Source organism: Otolemur garnettii, unplaced genomic scaffold (assembly GCF_000181295.1).
Source record: "Otolemur garnettii isolate 467f Iridium unplaced genomic scaffold, OtoGar3 scaffold00140, whole genome shotgun sequence".
NCBI lineage: Eukaryota > Metazoa > Chordata > Mammalia > Primates > Galagidae > Otolemur > Otolemur garnettii.
This window is the reverse complement of record NW_003852535.1, coordinates 2,090,576-2,104,619: the sequence shown is the minus strand read 5'-3', so window position 1 is coordinate 2,104,619 and position 14,044 is coordinate 2,090,576. Positions and strand designations below refer to the sequence as shown.

General features: G+C 49.3%; 1 protein-coding gene across 4 annotated transcripts in view; it reads right to left on the bottom strand.

The window, feature by feature from the left end:
• Window positions 1–1,021: 1,021 nt before the first annotated feature.
• Window positions 1,022–14,044, bottom strand: part of CAPN1 (calpain 1) — a 26,910-nt gene continuing 13,887 nt past the window's right edge. For all 4 annotated transcript variants that reach the window (XM_023518453.1, XM_012810705.2, XM_012810704.2 and 1 more), the window contains exons 11-22: window positions 7,638–7,813; window positions 6,715–6,726; window positions 5,790–6,001; window positions 5,627–5,666; window positions 4,982–5,047; window positions 4,842–4,899; window positions 4,043–4,107; window positions 3,560–3,628; window positions 3,284–3,362; window positions 2,544–2,660; window positions 2,167–2,225; window positions 1,022–1,759 (exon numbers count right to left, since the gene is read on the bottom strand). In XM_023518453.1, coding sequence (XP_023374221.1) covers window positions 1,733–1,759; window positions 2,167–2,225; window positions 2,544–2,660; window positions 3,284–3,362; window positions 3,560–3,628; window positions 4,043–4,107; window positions 4,842–4,899; window positions 4,982–5,047; window positions 5,627–5,666; window positions 5,790–6,001; window positions 6,715–6,726; window positions 7,638–7,813 — 980 coding nt within the window. In that variant the 3' untranslated portion in view covers window positions 1,022–1,732. The remainder of the gene's footprint in view (window positions 1,760–2,166; window positions 2,226–2,543; window positions 2,661–3,283; window positions 3,363–3,559; window positions 3,629–4,042; window positions 4,108–4,841; window positions 4,900–4,981; window positions 5,048–5,626; window positions 5,667–5,789; window positions 6,002–6,714; window positions 6,727–7,637; window positions 7,814–14,044) is intronic.

The following is a 14,044-nucleotide window of genomic DNA, read 5'->3' as shown; positions in this document are numbered from 1 at the left end:
AAAAGTTCTTTAAAAATGCCCCAAGTCAGGCAGCCAGAAGACCCCACTCTCTCTGTCCCACCAGTTACCCTCAGCCTTGGAGTCAGAGTTGGAGGGGTTAAGGCCCTAAGATCACCCAGATCCATAGTGTGCCACCCCCTCATCAAACTCAGCCCAAGCATAGAACAAATAAGGGTTTGAGCAAGAGGGTGGGGCCTGGGCCCCATCCTCCCACCCCATCCTTGCCTCCTCCAACCATAGGCCCCTCAGAAGCCTACCCAGTCTTCAGGAAGAGATGAACCACTCACCTTACTGATAAGGACACTCAACCCAGCAAGACTCGGCCCAGGGTCCAATAAGCAGGACCCTGCTTTGACAAAGGCAAAATGCAAGCCCAAGACAGCAGTGTCCAGACAGCCTGCCACCTGGGGCATTGGGGCCTCTGCCTCCATTTCCATGCCAAGGCAGCCCAGGGCATCCCTCTTGCTCCTCAGCTTTTGCCCTGCAGATGCCACCAAACGTGTCTTCATCCCACCCCTCCATCACCCGCCCCCCATATCTCTAGTAAGAAAAGCTAGGATCTCAGAGGGGGCTGGATTGGCTTATATAATCTGCAGGTATCTGGGTCACAGGGCACCCCCAACACACACACACAGGAGGACCTGAAGGAGGCTTTGTATGCTGGGGAAGCTGCCTGGGAGGTCAGGTTTGTGCTAAGTAGAGGTTTAGGTTTCAGCTGGAACCTCACCTCAGGGGGCAGAGTATGCAGGAAAGGCAGGGGTCAGGCTTACTGGGCTGGGAGAAGGGTATGTGTGGTTGAGCAGGACCTCATAGGTCTCAGCTGTGACCCTGTCCCTGCAGCTAGGGCCCCAGGGCCAAAAATGTCCCCACCCCAAATGCCCAATATTCCAGCAGGGGTGCAAGCCTCCAGGGCCATGATGAAGGAGATGGAGAGGTGTGAGAACAGGGGTAAGCAGAGGCCATGAGCTGTCCCCACAGGCCAGAGAGCAGGCTGGGGTGAAACATACTCCAGAGACAAATGTGGGGCTTATTCCTTTATTATTTGGGGTTCCTCTGAATGGAAACATGGGACCTCCCCACCCCATGCCTAGTCCTCTGGCACCCCCATAGCCAGTAAGTACAACGGTTCCTAAAAAGTCCCCTTTAAAATTCCCAATATAAAAAAGGAGGAGGGAGGGAAGCCCTGACCACCCTCCAGGCTGGGCAGGACTGGAGGGTGGGCTGGGCTGGAGGGCAGAGAGGGGGCCTTGACTTCTGTGGGAAGGCACAGGTGTTTCCAGCCCCAGGGGTTCTCCCAGCTGGGAGGGGGCTCCACACACCTGGATTACAGAGTGTGCAGGGCTAGTGGTTAGAGTTTATAGTCCACAGGTGAGGCCAGGTGGGTCAGGCTGGGTGAATGGCCTCTGAAGTGAGGGGAGCAGACACATGTGGATACTTGAGGGGCCTGGGGCTGTCCTGAGGCAGGGACAAGCAAAAGCTGCCTTCCTGATGTGGTGATGGGAAGGGCCGGGGGGCCATCCTGAGCCCAAGGCTGGCACAGGCAGGGAGGGCCACACAGTTCAGCCCAGGGCAGATGACCCAGCATGACTGGGAGGGGAGGGGACAGGAGGGTGGACATCTCCCGGCTCTGAGGAAGGCACTTGCAGCTGGCATGACCTGGCATGGCGAGGCAGGTGTGGCTTGGCAGACAGAAAAGGAGAGAGGAGCTCGGCAAGGGACCCCTGGCCCCGCCTCATGCGAACATGGTCAGCTGTAACCACTGCCGGATAGAGAGCAGGCAGGTCAGCCGTGGGCAGCGGAAATGGCCACTTGGCTTCCTCAGTCTCTCTCCCCTGAGTCCAGCCCATAGTCCCAGCTCAGCAGCTACCAAACCCTGAGTCCAGCCCATAGTCCCAGCTCAGCAGCTACCATGCAGGGACCCTCATAGAAGGCTACTTTCTTATTCCTCCACCCCTAGGAGACCAGGCTGCTGGCTCCTGCAGAGGTTCCCTTCCCAGAGCCAGGCCCCCCACCCCAGCCTCCAGGACTCAGGTGGCATGGCCTGGTCTTTAGGGCTGACTCTGAGGCCCAGGCCCCTGCTGGGAAGGGACAGGAGAAGATTGGTCAGACAGGGAAATCCAATCACTTCAAACTCTTCCCCCACTGTGGACCCAGGGAGGTTCCCACCTTAAATAAATCAAAGGTCACAACTCCATCCAGATCTGTGTCCAGAGTTTTGAAAAATCCTGTGTGTTCAAGAAAAGATGACATGGGGTAATAACTCAATGGGACATTTACACAGGGCCAGGACTGGCCCTCTTTTCCTGCCTGACTCTCTCTTCACCTTCCCACAGCACCCTAGGCTGCCCTTTACCCCTTCCTGCTGCTTCAGAGCCCCCCAATTCCCTCTCCTCCCCCATTCTCCTAGCTCTCAGCTTCCAGGTGACCAAGCCTATATCTGCTCTGGCCTCTACCTGCCATTCACCCATCTGTCATTCCCACCAGCTCATAGGCGACAAGTCTGGGACAGAGTTGGAGGGTGGGAGCCAACTGGGAACACTCACGGAACATGGTTTCCAGCCGCACCAGGCAGCACACAAAGTTGTCAAAGTCAACAGCCAGGTCAGGCTCAGAGTAGCGGGTGATAATGAGCTCGTACAGCTTCTTGTTGAGCTTGAAGCCTGGTCCAGAAGAGTGAATGAGGGTCAGGGAGGCATAGCCCATGACCAACAGGATGGGAGACAGAGAGGCTGGGTCCCCAGGAGGCAGAGGGATCTCCAGGGGAAGAGGCACGAAGGCCTCCTGGACAGGCTAGTCCCAAAGGAAGCCCAGGTTGTGCCAGGAAATCAGGAGCTGGCCAGAGAGGGCACGGTGTCTGGCTTAGTATGTCCCTAACTCCCAAATGCTGGCCTCATCCTTTCAGGGCCAGCAGGTGAGGCAGGGGTGAGCCTGGACTCCTCTCCCACTGGAGGCTCTGTAACCTGGCTCTGCCCCTCCTGGCTGTGAGGCCTGAGGTCAGTCACTTTCCTTCTCTGAGCCACACTTCATGTGCACAATAGGGACATATAAAAACCAGTACCCTCTTAGGCTTCAGTGAGGAGGAAAGAAAGCCGATGAAACATTTAGATCAGCAACCACAGGAGAAGACAAAAGATGGGTTACCACATCATCACTCGCACCTCAGGGACATAGGTCAGTGGAGTGCCACTGCCTTGGGCGGCTGTCAGGGAAGCAGCCTGGGGCCCAGGAGCAGTGAGACCCATCCATCTGGGTCCCAAAGGTTCCACCAGCCTTTGGGCCTCACCTGCAGACTCGATGGCCATTCGCATCTCGTAGGCACTCATGCTGCCTGACTTGTCCAGGTCAAACTTCCGGAAGATGTTCTGGGGTAGGGGGCAGAGGGTGAGGGCCAGGCCAACTAAGCCAGCCGTATCTTCCCATCCACCCCTATCCCAGGTTGCTGTGGATGTAGGAGAGAGGCCCAAAGCTGGCAGGGAGCAGGTGCCAGCTGACCAGCCTGGCCCCATGTAACTGAGGCCACAGAGGGGAAGAGAGGACCCGGCCAGTGGGGACAACTTACCAGGTAGTTCCGGATACGATTCCATAGGATGTTGAACTCTACCAGGCCTAGCTTCCCATTGCCATCGCGCTGGGTGGCAATTAAGGAAATGCCACAGCTTAGATCAGGCATGAGAGTGAGCAACTAGGGAGAAGGGAGGGCAGAAGCAGCAAGAAGGAGCCCCAGGAAGCCAGCCTAGAGCCGCTTCATTGCCTGCATTGGGGTTCAATGAAGAGGCCTGGGGAGGGATGTGAAACACCACCAGCCTTAGGACCAACTAGGAACTCAGGCCTGGCTCCACTTTTCTCTTGATGCAAACACTGTGCCTCAGTTTCTCCCTCCCAATCAGAGGAAGATGCCCCAGAAAGCATCTGACCATGGGGCACTGGTACATCCACACCCCACAGCCTGTCCCAGTCCCTGTGTTCTCTGGCAGCCACCCAGCTCCTCTTGCATGCCTCTACCCCAACCCCAAACCAGGAGGCACAAGTAAACAAAGGATACATCCATGAGATTCACCATGCTGCGGCACGACTCTAGGCTGAAGCCCTTGGTCCGCAGGTCTTTGTCTGGAAGAAAAACCAGTTCCAAGCCCTCAACCCAGTGAGCTTTCTGTGCCACCCCTGCTGGGGTACTGGTGGGATGGAGTCAGGGAGATGGGATTCCTGCCCAGGGGATGTAAAATCTAGCAAGGGAAGTGGGCTGGAGTGTTTTTATCACCAGGAACCACAGGTAAAGTATTTTAGCCATCAAGCCAGTGTCCTGACAGCCATAAATTAGTCCAAAGTAAAATGAAACAAGTACTAAACAGAAAGAAATCAAAGAAAACTCAGCAGGGTGGGGTTTGCTGTAAGCTTCAAGGGTTGGCAGGGCTCAAAGAAGAGGGAGGGTTTGAGCTGAGGGGAGCATACCACAGGGGTCAAAGGTAGTAGAGTGCTTGGGTGCTAGGTCCCAGGGGTGACTGCCTTCAGCTGTGTGCTTCAGGGAGTGAAGCCAGCATCATTCTGCTCCCCCAGCCACCACCCAGCCTGCCCCAGGGGTGCATGTCTGGGGGAAGGGCAGCTTTGCCCTTGGCACCAAGAAACAGAGCTCAGGACGGAATGGGGCAGCAGCGGGATAGCATGAGGCCTTTGGGATGAAAATGGCAGGGAACTCAGTTCAGAAAGGCAGGGGAGGGGCCCCCCACCTAGGCAGACCAAGGAGTGGGGTTCAGCTCAACCTGGGAGCTGATGCTGGGATTCTGATATGGGGAGCAAAGGGGGTATAAGCAATAAGGTGAAGCAGCCACTTGGGGACCCCTCACGTTTGCTAATGATCCTGTTAAGGATGGTCCGAAGCTCCTTGACGCTGATCTCCATGTCCTGGGGAAGAGAGAGGATGGCACCTGTCCTGGAGGACACCTACCCTCTGTGGCCCCACCTACTATGCCACGCCCCAACCTACCTCCCCTGCCAGTTGCCTGAAGAGGGCCTTGAAGTTGTCATCAATCTCCTCTTCTGAGAGCACTTGCTGGACGGAGAAGGGGGAGAGAGCAGGTAATGGGCCACTGGCAGCTAGAGGGAGGGCTGGGACCACACTTTTGCTACATGTCACTTCACCTCTCAGGGGCCTCACTTTTGTAACTCATAAAATAGGGATCTAGTCCCTGCCCTGCTCCCCTGCCCAGGACTCTTATGGCCTAAATGAAGGGGATGAAGTTCAGCACCGTAATGAAAGGTGAGGGTTTGTATCTTTGCTATATGACCTTGGGCAAGTTCTTTAACCTCTTTCAACTTGAGTTTCTCACTCAGAGGAGCTATCATCACAGTACTGTACTGGGTTGTTATGGGGAGGAAATGAGATGATCACATAGGTGAAGTGCTCAGCACAGACCCAGAAAGAGAGAGCTCAGGGACTATGTATCATTATCATTGCAAGTACTTGCAAGCTGTGAAGTTCTGGGTTGATGAAGGATTAACATTACTCTCATGGCCCTTGCCAGGAAAAGATCTGCCTTGCCAGCAGGAGCCCAGAGCCCAGAGCCTAGGGACTCAGACACCCAGGGTAAGGGAGAGAGGACGGTGCCTGGGATGAGGGGAAACCACGCACCTCGTCAGGGAGATTGGCCTGGATCTGGTCATCCAGCTCCCTGCAAAGTGGGAAGAAATAGGGGCTGGTCAGAGTAGGGGACAGTGCAGTCAGAGCTGGGGACAGTTCACCAGGCCTGAAGGTGGGAGAGGGCAGAGCATCAGGGGAACAGTCCATGACTCACTGGGTCCCAGCACTTTTTTCCGAGAAGAAGCGGAGTACAAAGTCACCCTCTTTGTTGGGCTCGAAGGTGGAGGGTACCACGACATACTCCCCAGGTGGTAGGCGGAAGCGGGTGCTAACCTCCCGGAGGTTAATGAATTGCTCTGAGCGTGCCCGAGACGCATTGGCCAGGAAGAAGTCGCGCTTCAAGTGCACAGCCGGCTGGCCCACCAGCTGGAGGGAAGGAGGCAGGGTGGGGCTGCAGCTGCCTACGCAGCCCATCTTCAGGGGCCACCCCCAGACCCAGACCCCAGGCTGCAAGTCTGGGTCATGGCTCAGTCACTTACAGCCTATGTGACCCTGATAAGTCATTTTGCCTCGGTTTCCTTATCTGTAAACCACTCCCCTACTTGATACAAGATGCAGGTGAGGAGCAGTTGAATGCAGATAAGGCACATATTTAAATAACTGTTCTCACTACTTGAGTATCACCTTGTCAGATTCAGTGAGGTATTTGGCACCTCATTTAATCCTCCCAACAGCTCCATGTGGCAGCGCCATTACTCCCATTTTATAGACATCAACACTGAGACTCAGAGCTTAAGCAACCTGCTCAACACCCTGATCCCAACATTGCCCCAGACTGCCCCAGTTAGCACTTACTCAGTGTCGATGGCAAGATGGGAAGAACCTCATGTGCATGGGTGGAACTCTGAGGACCAGGGTTCAAATCCAGTCCCTCACTTACTACCTGCTCTAACCTTCAGGAGAGCGATATTTGTTCCGCCCATGAACAGGCAGGGGAAAGTACTTTTCGAGCAGTGAAATAAGGTGACTTCTAGCTCTCCATGCAAGGGTGGGTTTGTCATTGTGCTGCTCCGTTCTGGGCTCCCTCAGATCACATGCTGGGGGTATGTAAATCCAAGTGAGTCAGGTGCCATACCTACCTGTGGAGGGACCTGCAAGAGAGACAGGGAAGTTAGAGATGCACGTTCATCCCAGGTTGGAGGACAGAGTGCATGCTGGGCAGAGGTCCTGAGTTCTTAGATGGGGAGTAACAGGATGAGGAGATAGATAAGAGGCAGGGCCTTGGGCCTGGGTGTTGGGGTCCCAGACCTGTCTCCATATCAGAGAGTGATCCCAGGAGGGAGGGCCCAGGTAGGGCTCTCTTTGTCCTTGAAATGCCCTAGGCCTCAGCTCTGAGTCAGTGTCCAGGACAGCACCTGGGGTGGCCAATCAAAATGTCCTAAAGCCCAGGGACATGAAAGGTCCACATCAGTCTGCTGCCAGCAGCTCTGGGTGTGGCCAAGGCTGTAGCCTTCCTTTCTCCTGGTCAGGGAGGTTCAGAAGTTTCTATCCCTTTCTTGAACACAGTATGTAAAGCAAGGCAAGTGCAGGCCAAGAGTCACAAGTTATAACCACAGAGTGAGGCACAGCCTCCCCCAGGCTAGGAGGCTGTCCCGGTCACACACCTCCATGCCAGCCTCTGCTAACACTTTCAAGACAGGGAGTTCCCGACTCCCCTAGGGCAGCCCATGGCCCTCTTCTCTCTGAAGTTGAGCCAAAGTCTGACTGCAGGAGCTACCTTCCAGATGTCAGCTGAGCCAGCTTCTCTTCCTGGAGCAGTATCCCACCCTCTGAGGATGAAGGTGAATCCCACAATCTTCCCTTCCCAACCCAAGCACCTTCCTCTGTCCCCTCCCCAATAGGATGCATTGCAGGTCCCCATCTGGTCAGAGGGCTTTGGCAAGTGCCTCCTGGAGGCACCCTTGGGGTTACACACATCAAGGTGCAGCTGCCCAGTGCCTCAGGATGGGCTGGTGGCCCCTGGCAGAAGCCCGCCTGAGCTAGGGGAAGATCCTGGGCTCACCTCGTAGACAGCAAAGCCAATGGTCTCCATGTCCCGGCCAAAGCGGCGCTCCCGGCGGCGGTGCTTCTGCATGAGGGCCAGCACAAAGCTGCAGCCTGACTCACGGTCGCCATAGTCATCTGGGTCATCCACCTCCTCCAGCTGAATCTTGAACTGGGGGTTCACCCAGAAGGTGGCTGCAGGTGGAAGGAGTTAGAGATCAAAGGTGGGGCAGGGCAGAATGACCCCCATAGGCCTCATCTGCATTCTCCCCTGTGTCTATTCCTTCATTTAACAAATGTTAGTAGGTGCCCAGTGTGTGTCAGTGACAGGCATGCAGCCAGGATAGACACAGCCCTGGCCTCTTGGGCTTGCATTCCTGAGGCAAAGGCTTAAGTATGAGCAAGTCAGGTCAATGAACAGAGTAACTACAAAGAAAAGCAGGTAGAAGTTGTTCAGGGAAAGTAACATGTGAGCTGAGACCTAATGGCACAGCTCTGGATGACCTAGGGAAGCATGAGCCAGACAGGGAGACATAGAGCAAAGGTGTGGAAGAGCCTCTGCACAACTGTGGGACAGTGGACCAGCATCCAGGGAACATGGTGATCCAGAGAGGTGGCAGAGGTTGGCAGACACTGCGCAGGGGCTAAGGTATGTGGATTGAATCAGAGAGCAAAAGGACCCTACCAACCAGCTTGTAACAGAAAGGGACATGACCTCATTAACATTCTAAAAAGTGACTCAGGGCTGGTGCAGTGGCCCTCATGCCTATAATCCTGGCACTCTGGGAGGCCAAGGTAGATGGATAGTTTGAGCTCAGGAGTTCCAGACCAACCTGAGACCCTCTCTCTCTCTAAAAAACAAAAACAAAAACAAAAAAACTAGCTAGGTGTTGTGCTGTGCCTGTAGGCCTAGCTACTCAGGAGGCTGAAGCAAGAGGATCACTTGAGCTCAAGAGTCTGAGGTTGCTGTGAGCTATTGATACCAGGGCACTCTACCCAGGGCAACAAAGTGAGATTCTGTCTCAAAAAGAAAAAAAGAAAAAGTGACTCAAATCGCTGTGTGGACAATGACCTAGGAGAGAGTAGGAGAGTAAACAGGGGTCTAATAGGAGGCCGTGGAGAGCTGTCCAAGGTTTGCAATTCTGGCAGTTTGGCTATTTAGAGAAGAAGAACCTTCTTGACTAAGACAACTCAGTACTGAATAGAATATGCAACATTTCTCTCCTAAGGCACTAAGAAGCCACAATTCCCCACCCCAATGACAATAATAAAAAAGATAAGTAAGTCTTGGTGAGGATGTAGAGGAATCGGAATCTTACACACTACTGTTAAAAATGTAAAATGGTACAGCCACTTTAGAGAAGAGATTACACATAGAACTAACATTTAACCCAGCAATTCCACTCCTAGGTATATACTCAACCGAAATTAAAATATATGTCCATGCAAAACTTGCATGTGAATGTTCATAGCAGCATTATTTATAATAGCTAAGTAGCAGAAACAACCCAATTATGCATCAGCTGATGAATGAATATACAAAGTGTATATTCAAACAATGGAATGTTATTGGCAATAAAAAGGGACAAACTACTAAACACACGCTACAATATGGATGAACCTGGAAAACGTTATGCTAATTGAAAAAAGCCAGTCACAAAGAACCACACATATGGTTGCCAGGGGATGGCAAGTGACAGACAAGGGGTACAGGTTTGTTTTCAGGATAATGAAACAAAATTGATGTCATGATGGTTGCTTAACTCTGGGAATAAACTAAAAGCCACTGATTTATACACTTTAAGTGAATGGATTATATGATATTTGTATTAAATCACAATAAAGGTATCTTTTTAAAAAATAGAAATAAGGAGTTCTGCAAATAAATAAGGCAAAGGGCTCAGCGGCTGTAGCTCAAGTGGCTAGGGCGCCAGCCACATACACTGGAGCTGACGGGTTCGAATCTAGCCCAGCCCGTCAAACAACAATGACAACTACAACTTAAAAATAGCCAGGCATTGTGGCGGACACCTGTAGTTCCAGGTACTTGGAAGGCTGAGACAAGAGAATCACTTAAGCCCAGAAGTTGAGGTTGCTATGAGCTGTGACACCATCACACTCTATCCAGGGTGACAGCTCGAGACTCTGTCTCAAAATAAATAAATTAAAAAATATATAAATAATGGCAAAGGATTTCTGTCGACCTTCAAATACCCTGAGCCCTGGGAATAGGGGCAGAAGATAAAGTCCAGGATCTACTGGAAGGAGCAAATCTAATAGGAGATTCTGGCAATAAAACTGGAACTCTCATAAGGAATGCCAGCAGTTAAGTATGAGAGAAAAATAAAACCCACTGGGAAGAAGAAAAGAAATGAACATAAAGCAGTCTTCACATGACCCTTCAGTTTTAATTCATACTGCCTGTGAGGTCAAGGAAACATTAATAAAATAACTTAGTTTTAAAAGGGACCAACCTGGGTTGGTAGCATCCCAGTTGACTGACAGTAACACCCTAGAACTCCATCCAAGGACTCAAAATGAACTCCCATAGATAAACTGCCAGGCCAAATGAGGCAGAGAATTCACTATGACTGGGGGCTCATAGCCACAATAGACAAAAACTGACAAACCAAGACCTCAGATAAGACTATACTTATTGTGTTTAAATAAATAAATGAATAAGGCCAGGTGTGTTGGCTCACACATGTAATCCTAGCACTCCCTCTGCCTGAGGCTGGTGGATTGCCTGAGACCACCCTGAGCCAGAGCAAGACCTCATCTCTAAAAACAGCTGAGCATTGTGGTGTGCAACTGTTGTCCCAGCTACTTGGGAGGCTGAGGCAAGAGAATCCCTTAGGGCCAAGAGTTTGTGGTTGCTGTGAGCTGTGACCCCAAAGCACTGAATCGAGGGTGACACAGTGAGACTCTGTCTCAAAGAAAAATAAAAGAAAATAAATAAATGAAGTTTGAAAATATGAGCAAGAATGGACAGATTTGAAAAGATCCATTAAAACTTCCAGAAAAAAAAACAAATTAATTGAAATTAAAGACTTAGAAGAACTAAACCAAAGATTTGATACAGCCAAAAAGAAAATTAGTGAATTGAGAAAGGAGCTGAGAAAACTGCCTAGGATGCAATCCAGAGAGATTAAGAGATGGAAAATTTAAAAGCAAGGTTAAAGAGAGAGAAGATACATCTTGTATCTAAGTGGAATTTCAAAAGGAGAAGATAAAGAGTGGGAAGGAGGTGATATTCTAAAAGGTCATGGCTAAAATTTTCTAGATTGTTGAGAGACATCAATTCAGATCTAGGAACCTCGATAAATCCAAAGAAGAATGAAAAGTAATCCATACTTCCACACATCATGGTGAATTCATAGAATATGAAAGAAAAAATTTTTAAAAAATTTTTAAAGAAAGCAGGGTAGACAGACACTGAACCCACACATAGCAATAATAGAAGCAGAACAAAGAATAATATATCTTCAGTGGGCTAAAAATAATGTCAGTCCAGAATTCTATATCCAGAGAATTGTTAAGAACAAGCACACATCCTGGGCGCAGTAGGTCACACTTGTAATCCCAGACCAGCCTGAGCAGGAGTGAGATGCCACCTCTACTAGAAGGAGAAAAACTAGCTGGGTGTGGTGGCAGGTTTCTGTGGTCCCAGCTACTTGGGAGGCTGAGGCAAGCAGATTGCTTGAGCCCAAGAGTTGGAGGTTGCTGTGAGCTATGACACCTCAGGACTCTACTGGGGGCAAGAAAGTGAGATTCTGAGAAAAAGGAGAAGGAGGAGGCAGAGGAGGAGGAGAAGAGGAAGGAGAAGAAGAAGGAAGAGGAGGAGCAGGAAGAGAAGAAGAAGAAGGAGGAGGAGGGAGAGAAGGAGGAGGAGGAGGAGAAGAAGAAGATTATAAAGGAATTTAAAACAAATACTGAGAAAGTTAAGACCTCTGTTAAAAGAAATACAAGGCTGGGCGTGGTGGTTCATGTCTGTAATCCTAGCACTCTGGGAGGCAGAGGCAGGTGATCAAATAATGATGATGTTTAACTATGGCAAGGAAAAAACTGTTTAGAATTGAAATGGTGGCTAATGACAGAATAATGAACAAAGGGAAGGAGTGATCAAAATGAAATATTCTAAGGTTCAGGAACAGGGTAAGAATATGAAATGATCAACAAACTTTGGCATGTATGAAACAAACTCTTATGTCTTTCAAACTCATAGAGGAAAAAACTAGTAGAGAGAAAAGAACAAACTCAACACAAAACGCAGCTTGACAAGAGAGACAAGCAGAAAATAAGCTCACACATTATTATTTGAAATAATTACAAATATATCATTAATCGTTATGAGTATAAATGAACTAAACTATCCAGTTTAGACAAAATTTTCAAGCTGGATTATTAAAAAGCCAACTATATGTTGTTTATAAGAAGTAATAGAACATTGAGCTGTGGAAAGATCAGACATCAAAGAATATAGAAAGACATAAAAATGCTAGCAAAAAAAAAAAAAAGGAATAGCTATGGAAACAATGGCTGAAAGTAAAATAAATTTTCATTATTATTTTTTTAGAGACAGAGTCTCATTTTATTGCCCTTGGTAGAATGCCATGAAGTCACAGCTCACAGCAACCTCCAACTAATGGGCTTAGGTGATTCTCTTGCCTCAGCCTCTCCAGTAGCTGGGACTACAGGCACTGGCCACAACGCCCAGCGATATTTTGTTGCAGTTTGGCAGGGGCTGGGTTTAAACCCACCACCCTTGGTATATGGGGCTGTTGCCCTACCCACTGAGCCACAGGTGCCACCAGTAAAATGAATTATTAGAGATGAAAGTTGTCCTAGACATTTTAAAAAAAATTTAAAAATTTTTTTTGCCATTTTTAGCTGGGGCTGGGTTTGAACCTGCCACCTCCAGTATATGGGGCTGGTGCCCTACTCCTTTGAGCCACAGGCACTGCCCTACATTTTTAATTCACTAGGAGCTTATAACAATTCTAAACTTTTTTTTTTTGAGACATGGTCTCAGTATGTCACCCTCGGTAGAGTGCTATGGCATCACAGCTCACAGCAACTTTAAACTCTTGGGCTTAAGCAATTCTCTTGCCTCAGCCTCCCAAGTAACTGGGACTACAGGCGCCCGCTACAATGCCCGGCTATTTTTTGTTGTAGTTATCATTGTTGTTTAGCAGGTCCAGGCCGGGCTCAAACTCACTAGCCCTGCTGTATGTGGCTAGCACTCTAACCATGGAGCTATGGGTACCAAGCCAACAAGTCTAAAATTGATGAAGCAAATACCATAGCTCAAAATAAAGAATTATGACTGATAGAAATACAGAGAGAAATTGGCAAAATCATAAGAATGGTCTGAGATTTTATCCCTCTTCAGCAAATCAGAGAGTACCCAGACAAAATAATCCATAAGTTTGATAAAATGGACAATTATAAAACATTCTGCATAATACTTAGAAGATAGTGTATGGGTGAAGAGAACAGAGTCTAGGATCTCCCTGCCTGGCTTCAAATCCCAGCTCTCGGCTCAGTGCCTATGGCTCAAGTGGCTAAGGCGCCAGCCACATACACCTAAGGTGGTGGGTTCAAATCCACCCCAGGCCCACCAAACAATAATGATGGCTGCAACCAAAAAATAGCTGGGCATTGTGGCATGTGCTTGTGGTCCCAGCTACTTGGGAGGCTGAGGCAGGAGACTCAGGGAGCCCAGGAGTTGGAGGTTGCTGTGAGCTGTGATGCCACAGCACTCTACCCAGGCTAGATCTCAAAAAAAAAAAAAAAAAATCCCAGCTCTCCCACTTAATAAATCAGTGACTCTGGCAAACTGCTTAACTGCTCAGTGCTTCAGTTCCCTTATCTATGATATAGGGATAATAACGGTATCTAACTCATAGGATCAATGTGAGAGTTAAGAACATTATCATGTTTAATATTTAGAGGAGTGCTTTGCATATAATCACAATGTGAGTATTAGCCAGTATTTCAAGAACACATGAACCTTTATAAAAACTCACCACAAGCCTGATCATAGTGCCAGCTTCTGTTCATTTCAAAGCTATGATTTCATATAGACCATATTTTCTGACTGGAAGGAAATTAAGATAGAAATGATTTTTTTTTTTAACTTAGGGGGAAAATACCCCATATGTTTAGAAGTTTTAAAAACCACACTTCTAGCTGGGTGTGGTGGCTCACAACCTGTAATCCTGGTATTCTAGAAAACTGAGGTGGGAGGATCATTTGAGCTCAGAGGAGTTCAAGATCAGCCTGAGCAAAAGCCAGCCCTTGCCTCTACTAAAAATAGAAAAATTATTAGGGCACCTCTAATCCCAACTACTTGGGAGGCTGAGGCAGAAGGATTGCTTGAACCTAGGAGTTTGAAGTTGTTGTAAACTAGGCTGATGCCATGGC